Consider the following 18985-nt stretch of genomic DNA (forward strand, 5'->3'; position numbering starts at 1 on the left):
TCAGCAAACTTAAGCAACAAGATTTAACTCCTGCCCTGCTGGCACAAGACAGCCAGGTCAGAATTCAGAAGAAGAGCTTCTGTTCATCGTGTGTGAACGAGGCCCAGAGCGCTGCGGTTCTCTGGAACCTCTCTGTCGCGGTAGCCCCATGACACCCATTCAGCGGATAATTTGGGGGAAGAGAAGGATTCAGCAATCTGAAGTTTAACACGCTGCTCTTTTTTTTTTCTTTGGTGATACGTCTTCCCCAGTGGTGTTTGACAGCAGTGGTGTCTGACAGCAACTTATTCCTCCCTATCCATTGGTCATGCCAAGCATTCATGTGTATGGAGAATAGCAATCCGCCGAGCCTACGATCAGCCGACAGCTTCAACATGTATAAAACCAGCTCCAACTGTAGGAGAGCGTAGACCACCAATCTGAAAATCCTCACCACTTGTCTGCGCTATTCATGGACATGTTGGATCCTCCAGTCAGTTAGATTTAATTTGTAGCTGAACTCTGTTATGGGAAAACTTTGCTCCATAACACAACAAATCTCAAAGAAAACAATTTCTTGGCCCGAATATCTGGGCGGATTGCAAATATCACATTACATTTTCAGTGTTATGCAATGTGAATCAGAACTGCAAAATCACAGAGAAGAACAGGATCCAGTCGGGGACATTTCATTAACAATGTAAGCATAAATGCTGAGAGAAAGAAAAACAGTACTGAGAATACAGAAGGATTTTATGTACGGTAGGATAGAAGATAGAAAGAAAGAAAGAAAGACATGCAATACATAAATAGATATAGATAAGATAATTATCACAGATATTTGCACATTTATATGTTTCTCTATGTCTTTCTACAGAAACCCTTCCTGGCATTATGATCCCATCTGATCCCATCACATTGGTTCTGTCTACTATTTTATGTCTTCTTTTTGTCCTGTTTTTCTTTGGATGGAAAAAAAATGCTTATAATTTGCCCCCCGGACCTCGACCGCTACCAATCATTGGAAATCTGCACATTCTAGATATGAAGAGACCATATCTGACAATGCACGAAGTAACAGTCAGTCATTTCACTTTTTTATCCTAAATGTTTATGATTCTGTTGCCTGGAAGGAATGGGAATATAATAAGCCACATAATGGAGAGAGTAAATATTTAGAAGGGTTTGCTTATTGTAGATTTCCTTCACACAGTTTGCTTGGATTTTTTTGGCTTGAATATATATACCGTATATACTCGAGTATAAGCCGACCCGAGTATAAGCCGAACCCCCTAATTTTGCCACAAAAAACTGGGAAAACTTATTGACTCGAGTATAAGCCTAGGGTGGAAATGCAGCATTTACCGGTGAATTTCAAAAATAAAAATAGATCATTATTGCCCCATAGCTGTGCCATATAGTGCTCTGCACCGTTCATTATTGCCCCATAGCTGTGCCATATAGTGCTCTGCACCATTCATATTTCCCCATAGCTCTGCCATATAGTGCTCTGCACCGTTCATATTTCCCCATAGCTCTGCCATATAGTGCTCTGCACCGTTCATATTTCCCCATAGCTCTGCCATATAGTGCTCTGCACCGTTCATATTGCCCCATATCTGCCCCATATAGTGCTCTGCACCGTTCATATTGCCCCATATCTGCCCCATATAGTGCTCTGCACTGTTCATATTGCCCCATATCTGCCCCATATAGTGCTCTGCACCGTTCATATTGCCCCATATCTGCCCCATATAGTGCTCTGCACCGTTCATACTGCCCCATATCTGTGCCCCATATAGTGCTCTGCACCGTTCATATTGCCCCATATCTGCCCCATATAGTGCTCTGCACTGTTCATATTGCTCCATATATGCCCCATATAGTGCTCTGCACTGTTCATATTGCCCCATAGCTGCCATATAGTGCTCTGCACCGTTCATACTGCCCCATAGATGCTCAGTATAAATCCGTGCCGCCGCTGCTGCTGCAATAAAAAAATAAAAAGCCATACCCACCTCTCTTGCTTGCAGCTCCCAGCGTCCGGTCCCGGCGTCTCCCCGCTCTGACTGATCAGGCAGAGGGCGCCGCGCACACTATATGCGTCATCGCGCCCTCTGACCTGAACAGTCAGAACGCAGACGCCGGGAAGATGGAGGCGCCGGGAAGATGGAGCGGCTGGAACGCGGACAGGTGAATATTACATACTTACCTGGTCCCGACGTCTGGCTCCCCCTGCCGTCCCACGGTCTTCTGTGCCGCAGCCTCTTCCTCTATCAGCGGTCACCGGCACCGCTGATTAGAGAAATGAATAGGCGGCTCCACCCCTATGGGAGGTAGAGCCGCTTATTCATTTCTGTAATGAGCGGTCCCACGTGACCGCTGAAGAGGAGAAGAACTGCAGCACAGAAGACCGTGGGAGGGCAGGGGGAGCGCCAGGATCGCTGGGACTAGGTAAGTATACCTCAGCGCCCTCTCCCCCTCACCCGCCGACCCCACCGCTACCGTGACTCGAGTATAAGCCGAGAGGGGCACTTTCAGCCCAAAAATGTGGGCTGAAAATCTCGGCTTATACTCGAGTATATACGGTATATATATATATATTATACTGAACATATACAGTATATAAAGTATATACCGTATATAAATATATGTATACTCACACATTTTTTGAGTCACATAGAGAAGCATAAAAATGGTCACAACTAGAGAACAATGTATTTTAAAAATACAAGCTATATGTATGGTATCTTCAAAAAATCACAAACCGTAACGACAGAAGCCACAACCAAAAACTCTGTGTTTGTAGTTCATTTTATATACAATATATAAAGATATCAGTCATTCATTGTACAGGAGGAGGAGGAGGTGAGCTGTGATATCATTTATTGGGAATGATGGATCTTGTGATATCTACCACATTAATACTTGTTACATATATTTACACATCTAACTGGATCCAATCAAATACTGTATACATGTGGGGTTTCAGGATTCCAGATGGTTTTGACTGATTCAACAATTGCAACTTTTTAACATTTTCATATTTTTTGTAGAAATGTTTTCCTGTCTCCTTCTGGAGTAATTTCCTATCTGTCTGAATGTTCCATGCAAATTTTGCAGACAGCGTAACTTTTAGCTTTAAAAAAAAAATAATAATTAGAGAGAGAAGAAAATAATTTTTAATTTCTGTAAAAATTCATGAATCCAGTTTGAAATAATTTAGCTCAAAAAAAGTTAAGACAAAGAAAATTAAATATGACTTCACTTTGACTTCGACCTTTGACTTACATGTATGTCAAAAGTCCTATCTTTTCTGGCAAATGATGGCTGATTTAGTAAGACATCATGTGTAGTGATGAGCGAATGCATTCTGCACTATTTGTTACTTGTAAGAATAGTACAGTATTTGGGCTCTTTGTTACTCTGCAAGTAATTAGGTATTCACCTCAGTATTTTCGAGTGACCCGCCCAGCATATTTGTATTTATTGCTTTTTTTTGCAGCCAATGATTATGATTGGCTGGCTTGCCAATCACAGTAATGTCAACGCCATCTTTGATGTGGCATTACTTTGGCTGGCCTTCCAGCATCATAGGGATGATGTAAAGGCGGCCGACACCATCTTGCGCACAGTGCAGCCGGAAACAGCGTAGGGAGAGCGTAGTTTCAACATAGGGAGAATGATAGAAAGTTATACTGAGGCTTATTCATTCCAGAAAGCTCTTTTAAGAGCTAAAGATTGATTGATAAGAGATTACTTGTTTGTTAGGTGGGGATTTAAGTAGGCAGAGATTTAATAGGAGGGAAGAGGGATGGTGAAAGGCAGGCAGCTGTGCTTTCTCATCATTGCAAGTACATGCTGCCGATCTCTGCAATTTTCCACTGTGTTGTATAGTAGTTAGTCTTATAAACAGACTGTGGGATTGTGATAAAATAGGGAGCGTTTCATCCACTCCCAAAATATATAAATCCACTATTTGTTGAGGGAAATCATATTAGGTAGTATCAGCATATACAAAATCATTTCTTGGGGAGATACATAATATTCCTGTGTAGCAACCTGCATTTTTTTTTAACTTCAAAATAATATTTCTCAGTGGCAGTATATAGTAACATGCATTTTAACCCCTTAATGACAGCCTATATGTCTTTTTACTGACCTGAGATATAAGTGAATAGCATCCCCATACAGATGAAAATCCAGCAGCTGCCGGCTGTCCACTATAGCTGACAACTTGCTGTATCAGTCAAGATCAGTGTTGGCACCGTCCATATCTGTTTAACCCCTTAGATGCTTCTGGAGCGCCCCCAGACACAGGGCCACAGTATCTCGGTACCGGGCCTCTCGGGTTCGGTTCTGAGACTGTCACGGTGGCTAGACCCGGTCCTCGACCCTGCTAAGGGGCGTCCAATGAAGGTGGTGGTACAGTCTGTCAGGGGTTCGTGACGCCACCTGTGCTGTTCGGTCAGGGTGACTGACGCTGCTGTGGGGTCCGCTGGGGTGATGGAATGGCAGCTGGATGGTATAACTTCCCACAGGTGAAGTATGTCCCCAGGGCTTCCCAGCAAGGTGGATGGTGATGGTGTGAGGTGCAGGCAATAACGAGGACACAGGGTTGCAGTCTCTTTACCTCTTTACTGAAGACTTCAGGATCCTCAATCCAGAGCACGTTTAACAGGGCTGTCTGAGACCGGCCGGTCCGATGGGCACATCCAGAGTTTCCTTCGCAGATGGAAATCGTTGCCTACCACTAGCGCCTGTGTGTTGTAGTCCTACCCTGCTGAGCATTTGGAATAGTCCTCACAACTGCTGTTCTCATTCGTTCGTTCTCTACAGCTCTCTCGTTCTTTGGTTCCAGATGTTACTAGTTTCTAACGTCCCCCAGTTCTGTTATGGCTAGGACGCCACACGTGTGTTGTAGTCCTACCCTGCTGAGCATTCGGAATAGTCCTCACAACTGCTGATCTCGTTCGTTCGTTCTCTACAGCTCTCTCGTTCTTTGGTTCCAGATGTTACTAGTTTCTAACGTCCCCCAGTTCTGTTATGGCTAGGACGCCACCCGTATGACGGGAAGGCTCGGAGCTCTTCCGGGACCCTAGAGACGCCCATCTCCACGCGTTGCCCCCTATGTCTTCGTAGGTGTAGTAAGGTAGACAGCCAACCTATAATTAACTGTCCGGCGGAGTTTGAAGTAAGGCCTAAAGTCAGCTACTCCTGCGGTGTTCCGGCCACCGACTATGCGCCTCAGTAAGATGTTGCCTCTCTCTCTCGGCACGACTCCTACTGGCTCTCCTTTGTGCTTGATCTCGTTTACACTGTTCCACAATATCCTTCCCTTCGTGTCTCTCTCCTGGATACTGCCACAGGGTGTGCAGGCGCGGTTCCGTTATGTTCTGTTCTGTTCGCTAGGCACCTGCCAGGTTCCCATGCCTGACAGGGACCCCCTGTGCCTTCTCCCTGCAACACCCCCTGCCACGGGATGTTGCCTGAATCCAACCCAGTCAGCTTCTGACTAACTTCCTCCCCAGTCCCTAGTTTTACCAATGTGAGGAGTGGCCCAATAAATAAAGCCTTTTTCTCCCCCTAGTGGCCGGAGTGTGAAGTGTAATGTGTTCTGGTGATACCTGGTCAGGAGAACTCCTTAGTGCCATCAGACGTACCGCCACTCTCCTTAGCGGCAGAGTGCCATACTGCAACGACCAGGTCTCTGGGGCGCTGCACTTCTGTCAATAGTGACTAGATCATATAAACGATTAACAGAGAGTGAGGGCTCCCTATTTAACCCCATTGGCACCCTGAGATCATGATTCTGTTCTCCTGATGTTTGCCAAGGCAATTCACAGAAAATTAGTGGCCTTAGAGTCTGCCGGCTATAGTGGCCTGTTTAGACGTCAGCGACATTTAAGTGGTAAAAATACATTTTTCATTCCTGTCATGCCACTTTGCAATAATTTCTTAACATCGCCTGAAGGGTTAATAAACTACCTGACAGCAGCTTTCAATATGTCGGGGGTGCTGTTTTTAAAATTGCATCACTTTTGGAGGTTTTTCAATATCTACGACCCCAAAAGTCACTTCAAACCTTCAAAAAAATAAATTTTTTTAAATTTCCTGGAAAAATGAAAACTTACTGCTGCATTTTTAAACCTCCTAAAAGGCTAACAAAATAAAATAACATTTTACATATGGTGCTGATGTAAAGCAGACATAAGGAAAATGTTATTTATTAATGTTTTTGTGTGGTATGACTATCTGCATTAAAGTGATAATCATTCAAATGTTGAAAATTGCTAATTATTTTACATTTTTGTCAAATTTGATATATTTTATAAATAAACGCAAAACATATAGACATATGTTTTCCCATTAACATAAAGTACAACATATCACGAGAAAAATTGTTTCAAAATCATTGGGATCTATTGAAGCATTCCAGAGTTATTACCACATAAAGGGACACTGGTCAGATTTTAAAAATGGGGCCCCGTCACTAAGGGGTTAAAATCCAATTGCTAAATAATATTCCTTGTTTTTTAATTAAAATACCTAATATTTGTCTAACAGTTGTGCGACTGGCGCAATCAAGGTATAGATAATCATTCATGACAATTTAGCAGGGGCAATAATCTTCATTACTCCGCATTTGAAATGTGTCAGCAAGACGATTGAAAAAAAATCATAATTTTCTACTAGTTTAAAAGAAAGTGTATCTATCTAGCAGTTGTGCGACCGGCGTAATCGGGGTAGAGATATTCTTACAAGACAATTTAGCAGGGACAATAATCTTCATTATTCCGCATTTGGAGTGTGTCAGCAAGACGATTGAAAAAAATCATAATTTCCAATTGGTTTAAAAACTAGTATATCTCTATCTAGCAGTTGTGCGACTGGCGTAATCCGGGTAGAGATAATTATACGTGACAATTTAACAGTGGCAATAATCTTCATTATTCCTCATTTGGAGTGAGTCAGCAAGGCGATCTCCAAAAAAATAGCCACACATTGCTAGATACAGTGAATTTATACATTAGACCTTTGTATGGGCAGTTGTGAAAAATAAATCCAGTATTTTTTTTCATAAGTATAACGCATTCAAGATGAGAAAGCATGACATTAAGGGACTTGGTGCCCGCCAAGGCCGTGTGATAGATCCGAAGGTGATTGGACCTCGTTCTAAATATACAGAAAAGGAATAAGGAATGGGAGAAGTCAGCTCACCATTTGCAGTCCTTTCCAAGAATTAGTTCCACGCATGGAGCCCCCTGGGCTTGGGCGTGCAAGTTGCAAAGAATGAAGAAAAAAAGGTACTCCAGCGTAGAAAAATATAAAACTTCGTCTTTGCTGGAAAAATTTCATAAAAACAGGCACAGTGAGGACAACATATTGATGCCACAGAGCTACCAATTGACGCGTTTTGATACTCTGGTCTTAAGATTAAGACCGGAATGTCAAAACGTGTTGATTTGTAGCTCTCTGCGGTCTATATGTTGTCCACATTGTGCCTGTTTTTATGATTTTTTTTGCATTAAAGTTTTATATTTTTATACGCTGGAATACCTTTTTTCTTCATTCTTTGGATCTCGTTCTAGATTCCTGTTAAATTTAGCCAGTGCGCTACACCACTAACAAACCCAGACAAGTGTGAGGATGTTGTTGGTTGGATGGCAGACAAAGGCTCTAGTGTGTTGACAAGCAGCACCATAAAGTCTTCCACACAGTCCAGTGTCAGTAGCCAAGAGGCCTGGCCTCTGAATCCTCGATCTGGTCCTTCTTCCTCCCACCATCAAGAGTCCCCAGGGACATATCACCCCAATGCTGGCCACAATGAGGAACTTTTTATGTTCCCTTGCAATTTGTCAGACCTCTCAATGTGCACCATTAAATAGGGTCATGAGGAGTTGGAGAGCAGTGATGTCCAAACATTTGAGCACCCACGGCCAGAAGAAAGCCACATTGGGGTGTGTCAATTGATGTCTGAAGAGGTGGAGGATAATGATGAGGCACAGTTGCCATCAAGTCACTCTAAAATTGCAGCTCAGAAGAAGGAACAGATTGAGAAATTGGAAAACAACGTGGTCGATGATGATGCCACTGATCCAACCTGGCATGGTGGCACCCCTATGGAGACAGCAGTGTAGAGAAGGATGGATCCATAGAAAGAAAACGGCAAGAAGAGGTAGCGGTTTGCTCTGAGGAAGAACTCAGTCAACTGTTTCACAGAAACTCGCCACTAGTCTAGAAAACAGACCAAGGGTGTGTTACTCCTCTGTATGGCAGGTTTTTTCAGAAAGTCATTCAGCTAAAACAACTGTAATTTGCAGCATCTGGCAAACCAATCTAAGAAGAGGCAAGAACACTGCCAACCTGAGCATCACCAGCATGCAAAAGCACAAAGCAGCCTAGCACCCCCAGTAGATGGGTCGAACCCATGGATACCAAATCTGTGACTGAGGGTGAAACCACTGCCCATTCCCCTGTGTTACGGCCTTCCCAATCTGCTGACCATACAGCAAGCGCCGATGCCTCCTACCCACAGCCAGCAAATAAACACACACACAATTGCACAAACAGTCAGCAACCACGTCCACTTCGTTGTCCCAGTGCAGCGTTCAGTTATCCCTGCCTCAGACTTTTACTGGAAAACAGAAATCTCCAGCCACACACCCATAGACCCACATTGCCAGATTACTAGCCCTGGAAATGTTGTTCACCTATGGGAACTGAGTCTTTTTGCAACCCCTTGGCGATGACAGCCCCAAATTACTTGATTCTTAACCGACACATACATAAGCACGTGTTACACAATATTGGCCATGCTCTGGCCAACGCAGTCACAGTGAAGGTCCACCTAACCACAGATACCTGGACATGTTGTTAGGGACAGAGACAATATATGTCCCTGACGGCACACTGGGTGGACAGTGTCAGAGGCTGGAACGTCACACATCTTACCCACACCAAGAATAGCAGGCCCAACTTCCATCAGGGTTTCAGTCTCCTCGTATTCCCATTCCTGTCTCTCCTCCTCCTCTTCATCAGTGGAATTAGCCTGCCCATTACTCTCCAAGTGGGAAATCTGCAGCACTGCTTTGGCTAAGGGTCAGCAGGCTCTGCTGAAGCTCATCTGTTTAGGTGACAAAGCTCACAATGCAGCAGAGCTGTTGAAACGGTTGAAAGAACAAAATGATCAGTGTCGTAACTTGGTGGTGGCTTTAAAGCTTGGCAAGCTGGTATGCGTTCAATGCGTGGTTCCACGTGCTGAACTTGGTTGTACAGCGGTTTTTAAAACTATACCCTGATTCGTCAGACCTACTTGCCAAGGTACGCCGTGTCAGTGCACATTTCCTATAGTCATCTCAGGCTTTCGCTGGTCTAGCTTTGCTGCAGCAGAGCTTTAATTTGCTTTGTCACCAACTGATTTGTGACCTGGAATTCGACCTTCTATATAGTAGTGTAGCATCGGGTGGTTTCGTCAAACTCAATCTGACAGGTGCCCCGCCCCTATCAAAGTGTATCAAAGTGTGTAACCCCGCCCCGCCTCCTGTCAGCCAGCTGTCCCTGAGTCTGGCTGACTTCCCCTTTTGATATAGTTTGATATTGTTTGATATTGTTTGATAATATGCCCGGTATTTCTTTTATATTAGATTTTGATAATCCCCTATTAGATGGACCAGTTATATAATTATATCCTAGTTGTTTGTGAGCCCTGTAATATGTATTTTTAGAAGCATTGTTCTCTGCTGCGCGATTAACACAAACAACTCTGTAATATGTATTTTAGAAGCCGTGTTCTCTGTGTAGTTGAGATTAGTTGTCAATTCCACTGACTGCTACATATTTAGAAATGAAAGCAGCCGTAGCAAAATTTTTCAGATAAAATAACCACAAGTGCCAGTGTTCTCTGTGTAGTTGAGATTCACTGTCAAATCCGCTGACCCATACACATTTAGAACCAGCGTGTCCAGGGTTGTGTTAGGTGTGATAACGTCCCACCCTGTACAGATAATGTCAATGGTATAATTCTCAGTATTATGAAAAAATGACATTCATTGTATGAGTTTTAAAGGCTTTATTAAAGCATGTATCAGACACAATACACTATATGTCAATTACAGTACGATATACAATTACACACTCAGCAAATTAGCCACAAGCACATGTGCACGAAGATAAAAAAATACATGATAGCTTAGTTAGCTAACAATAATCATCATAAATGTAAATGCCAGCCTGACATTTTGTAAATCAGTAGGTTAAAAGTTGACATCTATAGCCATTATTGGAGATGCATACAGTTACATGGTGCTAACTGTGATGATGAAGCTCAACTCTTCAGAAAATGCAGAACCATGACACCTTGTTAGAGGGTATTAGTAACATTAACCAGTTACATACAAGTTAAAAGCAAGAATCATTAGCTGTATGTTATAAAATATGACAAACGTTATTATATTCACTAATCCAACAAGTTCAAGAACCAAATTTCTACACATGGTGTTTATTGTAGAGATCCATAAACCCATTGCATAAGCCTTTTTCACATTATCATCAAGGATAATTTTCATCATTTTTGTTTTATAACTGGAACGGTCAATTCTGTAGCATTATTCTTTCCATAACTATTATGTGGGAAACCTTGATAGAATTCCCTTAGACCCCATTAAAATCAATGGTGTATGTCCGGATTTGAAAGTAGCTATTTGGCTCTATTTTAAGCTCCAGATATTACAATAGTCTGAACAGTGCCTGAGATGTAACTTCATATGAAACTACTGTGATACATTGTAAATTACAAAATAGTTTTGAAGCTTTGTGTAGAAATATATCAGACAAAGAATATAAAACTACTAGACACTCTAAAAGGATAGTTAAAGTAACTATTAATATGAATACTAGTGATTATAAAAAACACTCGATTTTTTTAGATTTCTGTACAATGGCTATTTTATCTGTTAACCACACCGGGCAGGTAGCTGGATATCACAATTAACACAGCCCCTGGACACGCTTGAAAATTATGCTGATCCTGCTTCATTCTAAATGTGTAATGTCAGCGCCCTGAGCAGCCCCTGTAACAGGTATTGGGATAGCATTTTAATTATTATAGATCATTTTTTATTACACGCAGCCCTGCCATGAAAATCTAATATAAAAAGAAATACTGGGATAATAATCACTGTATCAAGTCACAATTTTGCACTATATGTGCTCATTGGTAATAAAACACACTGCCCTGATTACAGAATGCAATATACATTCTCACAACAACCACAAACAGCTACAAATAATATGAAAATCTAATATAAAAACAAATACTGGGATAATAATTACTGTATCAAGTCACAATTTTGCACTATATGTGCTGAATGGTAATAAAACACACTGCCCTGATTACAGAATGCAATATACATTCTCACAACAACCACAAACAGCTACAAATAATATGAAAATCTAATATAAAAATAAATACTGGGATAGTAATCACTGTATCAAGTCACAATTTTACACAATATGTGCTCATTGGTAATAAAACACACTGCCCTGATTACAGAATGCAATATGCAATCTCACAACAAATACATATGAAAATCTAATATAAAAAAAACAAATACTGGACTATATGTGCTCATTGGTAATAAAACACACTGCCCTGATTACAGAATGCAATATGCATTCTCACAACAAATACATATGAAAATCTAATATAAAAAAAAAAACTGGAATAATAATCACAGGATCAAATTAACAATATCAAACTATATCAAAAGGGGAAATCAGCCAGACACAGGGACACTTTGATAGGGGCGGGGCACCTGTCAGATTGAGTTTGACGAAACCACCCAATGCTACACTACTCTATATGTTGTCAAGGCTTATTGAGCAGCAGGGTGCAGTTTCTGAATTCCAGCTTTTCAATGCCAGTCAGAGTAACACTCAGCCCCCACACATAAGAACTGCCGAGTGGGTGTGAATCGCTGACCTATGTGAGGTTCTTCAAAACTTTGAGTACTGCATCAATATGGTGAGCGCTGATGATGCTATTCTGAGCATAACTATCCCACTGCTCTGTCTGTTAAAACATTCTAGCAACATAGCAAAGGGGAAAAGGGAAAAGAAAACTTCACTTACCAAAATATACCTGAGACTGTCCGTGCCTGGAGATCAGTGGCTGACTACCACATGTGTGCAAATAGAAATAGAAGACTTCCGGCACAGGAATCCTTTTTCAGCAAAAAAAAATATTTCTTTATTTAAACATCATCAGCGATAAAAAAACAACATCATGGGGACCCCCCATAGGCCTGACGTGTTTCAGACCCAGTAAAAACAGTCCTTCCTTAAAGACACACAAACAGATTGAACAGTTTCTTATATCTTTCACAACAGCACAGGTACTCTCACCACACTTAAAACACTCAGTATATGTTAACCAGGTAGGTTTATGAGAACTGGAAGTATATAGTGATGGAGATAGATAATGCACCAGATTCTTTGCTTTTCTTGGGACACACCTATATCCTGCTGAAAGAATTTTAGATAAAACAGGATCTTGGTATAACATTGGCAAATGCTTGTGTATTAACTTAACAATATCCTTATAATTAGAACTATACGAGGTTGAGAAAGTGGGGACATTTATTTTCCTTTTATTACCGTTGCTATTGCCATTCGTTTCAGACAAAAGAGAATTTCTAGATCTTATGTCAGCTTTTTGACAGTTCTATTTATCATCCATTTTTTGTAACCTTTCTTACAGAGTCTGTTTTTAATTACTACGCTTTTCTAACTGCATAAAGAAGCATTAGAACATGCTCTCTTGGCACGTATAAACTCACCTAACCGGAAATTTTGTATGAAATGTGGTAGTTGGCAACTATCTGCATTCCAAAATCACATTGCCACTTGTTGCCTTTCTGAACAGGGATGTATGGATAACTCCCATGGAGCTATCACCGATCTATCTACAGTATATAATTGTCTAAGGGTTACTTCCATCTGTTTGTCTGTCTGTTTGTCTGTCTGTAATGGAAATCCTGTGTTGCTGATTGGTCGCGGCTGGCAGGGGCAAATTGGCCCGTCAATACCCTCCTCCAGTCAGTGCCCCCTCCCTTCTCCCCTCTAGTCAGCACCAATGTGTCGCCCAATCCCGGACCAACTTTTTACAATTGATGCTGGCTATGCAGCACCAACAGTAAAAAGATATAATGTTAAAAATAATTTAAAAAAAAATCATGCTATTCTCACCTTCCGTCGCCTCCGCAGCTTTCCCGCTCCTCGCGATGCTCTGGGCAGCTTCCGTTCCCAGTGATGCATTGCAAAATTACCAGATGAATTAGCAGTCTCGCAAGACCGCTACGTCATCACGGGTTATGGTGCTGGATTTAAACACCGCTACGCTAACTGGTCGCGCTCTGCCGGCCGCGACAATTCAGCGACCATCCCAGACCAACTTTTTACTATTGATGCTGCCTATGCAGCATCAATAGTAAAAGGATATAATGTTAAAAATAATAAAAAATTTAAAAAATCGTGATAGTCTCACCTTCCAGCGTCCACGGCAGCTTTGCATCCGCGACCAATCAACGATAGGATTTAAATCACGCTTTGCTGATTGGTTGCGCCCAGCCAGCCACGACCAATCAGCAACTGGCGCTATCCGGCCGCGAATTGGCATGGGATTTAAACTACTCTTCACTGATTGGCTGCGACCAATCAGCGACATTGGCTCGGGATTTAAATCATGCTTCGCTGATTGGTTGCAGCCGGCCGGCTGCAACCAATCAGTGACCATCCCAGACCAACTTTTTACTATTGATGCTGCCTATTTCGCATCAATAGTAAAAGGATATAATTTTAAAAATAATAAAAAATTTAAAAAATCGTGATATTCTCACCTTCCGGCATCCGCGGCAGCTTTTCTTGCGCCACGCGATGCTCTGGTCCCACAGTTTCGCTGATTGATCGCGCCTGGCTGGCCGCAACCAGTCAGCAACATTCGCACAGGATTTAAATCGCGCTTCACAGCGTACATTTTAAACACTGCTTCACTGATTGGTCGCACCCAGCCGTCCGTGACCAATCAGCGACAGGCGCTGTCCGGCCGCAAATTGGCGCAGGATTTAAACCACGGTGTTTAAATCCCACGCCAATGTCAGAATCCATTGCGGCAGTGAACAGAGATGATATAGCGGTCTCACGAGACCGCTACATCATCACGTGTTATTGCCATAAGGCATTCTTGGGACCCGAGCGTCGCGAGGAGCATCGCTAAACTCATACGCTCGATCCGGGGGCCGTCGGATGGTGAGTGTTATGATCCGGTGGTTTGGACAAATAATGAACCTGATAGTTACAGATAATAAGGATGAGCTCTGGGACATGGGAACTCTGCTGACCGCAATCCCTAAACCTATCAAAACACACTAGAAATAGCCGTGGATTGCGCCTAACACTCCCTATGCAACTCGGCAAAGCCTAAGAAACTAGCTAGCCCTGAAGATAGAAAAATAAAGCCTACCTTGCCTCAGAGAAATTCCCCAAAGGAAAAGGCAGCCCCCCACCTATAATGACTGTGAGTAAAGATGAAAATACAAACACAGAGATGAAATAGATTTAGCAAAGTGAGGCCCGACTTACTGAACAGACCGAGGATAGAAAAGGTTACTTTGCGGTCTGCACAAAAACCTACAAAAGACCATGGAGAGAGTGCAGGGAAAAATACCTTCCGCACCGACTCACGGTGCGGGAGGCGCCCCTCTGCGTCCCAGAGCTTCCAGCAAGCAAGGCAATATTGACAAAAGCAAGCTGGACAGAAAAAATAGCAAACAAGCAAAATAGCACAGAGGAACTTAGCTTCTGCTGGAGCAACAGGAACTCAGAACGATCCAGGAGCGAACTAGAGCCATAGTACAACATTGACAGCTGGCATGGGGCAAAGATCTAAGTGGAGTTAAATAGAACAGCCCACTAATGAATTAGCCTCGTCACCTGTGGAAGGAAACTCAGAAACACCCACAGGCACCAGAGAAAGTCCATGGACAGAACCAGCCGAAGTACCATTCATGACCACAGGAGGGAGCCTGACAACAGAATTCACAACAGTACCCCCCCCTTGAGGAGGGGTCACCGAACCCTCACGAGAGCCCCCAGGCCGACCAGGATGAGCCAAATGAAAGGCACGAACCAGATCGGCCGCATGAACATCAGAGGCAAAAAAACAGGAATTATCCTCCTGACCATAACCCTTCCACTTGACCAAGTACTGAAGTTTCCGTCTCGAAACACAAGAATCCAAAATCTTCTCCACCACATACTCCAACTCCCCCTCAACCAACACCGGAGCAGGAGGGTCAACGGATGGAACCACAGGCGCCACGTATCTCCGAAATAACGACCTATGGAACACATTATGGATGGCAAAAGAATCTGGAAGGGCCAAACGAAATGACACAGGATTGATAACCTCAGAAATTTTATACGGACCAATGAAACGAGGCTTAAACTTAGGAGAGGAAACCTTCATAGGAACATCACGAGACGACAACCAAACTAAATCCCCAACACGAAGTCGGGGACCCACACAGCGCCGGCGGTTAGCGAAACGTTGAGCCTTCTCCTGGGACAATGTCAAATTGTCCACCACATGAGTCTAAATCGGCTGCAACCTATCCACCACAGTATCTAAGCCAGGACAGTCCGAAGACTCAACCTGCCCTGAAGAGAAACGCGGATGGAAACCAGAATTGCAGAAAAATGGCGAAACCAAAGTAGCCGGGCTGGCCCGATTATTAAGGGCGAACTCAGCCAACGACAAAAAGGACACCCAATCATCCTGATCAGCAGAAACAAAGCATCTCAGATATGTTTCCAACGTCTGATTAGTTCGTTCGGTTTGGCCATTTGTCTGAGGATGGAAAGCCGAGGAAAAAGACAAATCAATGCCCATCTTAGCACAAAAGGATCGCCAAAACCTCGAAACAAACTGGGAACCTCTGTCCGAAACGATGTTCTCCGGGATGCCATGCAAACGAACCACATGCTGGAAAAACAATGGCACCAAATCAGAGGAGGAGGGCAATTTAGACAAGGGTACCAAATGGACCATTTTAGAAAAACGATCACAAACCACCCAAATGAATGACATCTTTTCAGAGACGGGGAGATCCGAAATAAAGTCCATAGAAATATGCGTCCAGGGCCTCTTCGGGACCGGCAAGGGCAAAAGCACCCCACTAGCACGAGAACAGCAGGGCTTAGCCTGAGCACAAGTCCCACAGGACTGCACAAACGCACATCCCGTGACAAAGACGGCCACCAAAAGGATCTAGCCACCAAATCTCTGGTACCAAAGATTCCAGGATGCCCAGCCAACACCGAACAATGAAGCTCAGAGATAACTCTATTAGTCCATTTATCAGGGACAAACAGTTTCTCTGCTGGGCAACGGTCAGGTCTATCAGCCTGAACTTTTTGCAGCACCCGCCGCAAATCAGGGGAGATGGCAGACAAAATTATCCCCTTTTTGAGAATACCTGCCGGCTCAGAAACACCCGGAGAGTCAGGCACAAAACTCCTTGACAGGGCATCAGCCTTCACATTCTTAGAGCCCGGAAGGTACGAAACCACAAAATCAAAACGGGAGAAAAACAACGCCCATCGAGCCTGTTTCGGATTCAACCATTTGGCAGACTCAAGATAAGTCAAATTTTTGTGATCTGTCAAGACCACCACGCGATGGTTGGCTCCTTCAAGCCAATGACGCCACTTCTCGAATGCCCACTTCATGGCCAAAAATTCTCGATTACCAACATCATAATTGCGCTCAGCAGGCGAAAACTTTCTAGAAAAGAAAGCACATGGCTTCATTCCCGAGCCATCAGAACTTTTTTGCGACAAAACAGCCCCTGCCCCAATCTCAGAGGCATCAACCTCAACCTGAAACGGGAGCGAAACATCTGGCTGGCACAACACAGGGGCAGAAGAAAAACGACGCTTCAATTCCTGAAAAGCATCCACGGCCGCAGAAGACCAATTGACCACATCAGCATCCTTCTTGGTCAAATCAGTCAACGGTTTAGCAACACTAGAAAAATTAGCGATGAAGCGACAATAAAAATTAGCAAAGCCCAGTAACTTTTGCAGGCTCTTCACAGATGTCGGCTGAGTCCAATCATGAATGGCCTGGACTTTAACAGGGTCCATCTCGACAGTAGAAGGGGAAAAAATGAACCCCAAAAATGAAACCTTCTGAACACCAAAGAGACACTTTGACCCCTTCACAAACAAGGAATTAGCACGAAGGACCTGGAACACCATTCTGACCTGCTTCACATGAGACTCCCAATCATCCGAAAAGACCAACATATCATCCAAATACACAATCAGGAATTTATCCAGGTACTCTCGGAAGATGTCATGCATAAAAGACTAAAACACTGATGGAGCATTGGAAAGCCCGAATGGCATCACCAGGTACTCAAAATGGCCCTCGGGCGTATTAAATGCTGTTTTCCATTCATCGCCCGTTTAATACGCACAAGATTATACGCCCCTCGAAGGTCTATCTTGGTAAACCAACTAGCCCCTTTAATACGAGCAAACAAGTCGGACAGCAACGGCAAAGGATACTGAAATTTGACTGTAATTTTATTAAGAAGGCGGTAATCAATACAAGGTCTCAAAGAACCATCCTTCTTGGCCACAAAAAAGAACCCTGCTCCCAACGGTGATGACGATGGGCGAATATGGCCTTTCTCCAAGGATTCCTTTATATAACTCCGCATAGCGGCGTGTTCTGGCACAGATAAATTGAACAATCGGCCCTTAGGAAACTTACTACCAGGAATCAAATTAATTGCACAATCGCAATCCCGATGAGGAGGTAGGGCACTGGCTTTGGGCTCATCAAATACATCCTGATAATCCGACAAAAACTCCGGAACTTCAGAAGGAGTAGAAGACGAAATTGACAAAAATGGAACATCACCATGTACCCCCTGGCAACCCCAGCTGGACACAGACATAGATTAAAAGTCCAATACTGGATTATGGACCTGTAGCAATGGTAACCCTAAAACGACCACATCATGCAGATTATGTAACACCAAAAAACGGATATCCTCCTGATGTGCAGGAGCCATGCACATGGTCAATTGGGTCCAGTACTGAGGCTTATTCTTGGCCAAAGGCGTAGCATCAATTCCTCTCAATGGAATAGGATGCTGCAAGGGCTCCAAGAAAAAACCACAGCGCCTAGCATACTCCAAGTCCATCAAATTCAGGGCAGCGCCTGAATCCACAAATGCCATAACAGAATAGGACGACAAAGAGCAAATTAGAGTAATGGACAAAAGAAATTTAGACTGTACTGTACCAATGGTGGCAGACTTAGCGAACCGCTTAGTGCGCTTAGGACAATCGGAGATAGCATGAGTGGAGTTACCACAGTAAAAACACAGCCCATTCTGACGACTGTGTTCCTGCCGTTCAGCTCTGGTCAAAGTCCTATCACACTGCATAGGCTCAGGCCCATGCTCAGATAGTACCGCCAAATGGTGCACAGTTTTACGCTCACGCAAGCGCCGATCGATCTGAATGGCCAAAGACATAGACTCATTCAGACCAGCAGGCATGGGAAATCCCACCATTACATCTTTAAGGGCTTCAGAGAGACCCTTTCTGAAGATTGCTGCCAGGGCACATTCATTCCACTGAGTGAACACAGACCACTTTCTAAACTTCTGACAATATATCTCTGCTTCATCCTGACCCTGACATAGAGCCAGCAAGGTTTTCTCTGCCTGATCCACTGAATTAGGTTCATCATAAAGCAATCCGAGCGCCAGGAAAAACGCATCTACATCACGCAATGCCGGGTCTCCTGGCACAAGAGAAAATGCCCAGTCTTGAGGGTCGCCACGTAATAAGGAAATAATGATCCTTACCTGTTGAACAGGATCACCTGAGGAGCGAGGTTTCAAAGCTAGAAACAAATTTACAATTA

At 43.4% G+C, this 18985-nt stretch overlaps 1 protein-coding gene across 5 annotated transcripts in view; it reads left to right on the forward strand.

Annotated features, from left to right (window-relative positions):
* Positions 1-545: 545 nt before the first annotated feature.
* Positions 546-18985, forward strand: part of LOC138638721 (cytochrome P450 2K1-like) — a 218838-nt gene continuing 200398 nt past the window's right edge. For 2 of the 5 annotated variants that reach the window (XM_069728246.1, XM_069728249.1), the window contains exons 1-2: positions 701-741; positions 857-1053. In XM_069728246.1, coding sequence (XP_069584347.1) covers positions 735-741; positions 857-1053 — 204 coding nt within the window. In that variant the 5' untranslated portion in view covers positions 701-734. Of the gene's footprint in view, positions 742-856; positions 1054-18985 lie in introns of all 5 variants that reach the window. The other 3 variants (XM_069728247.1, XM_069728250.1, XM_069728248.1) reach the window with 3 other exon arrangements.

This window comes from Ranitomeya imitator, chromosome 5, assembly GCF_032444005.1.
Source record: "Ranitomeya imitator isolate aRanImi1 chromosome 5, aRanImi1.pri, whole genome shotgun sequence".
Lineage (NCBI taxonomy): Eukaryota > Metazoa > Chordata > Amphibia > Anura > Dendrobatidae > Ranitomeya > Ranitomeya imitator.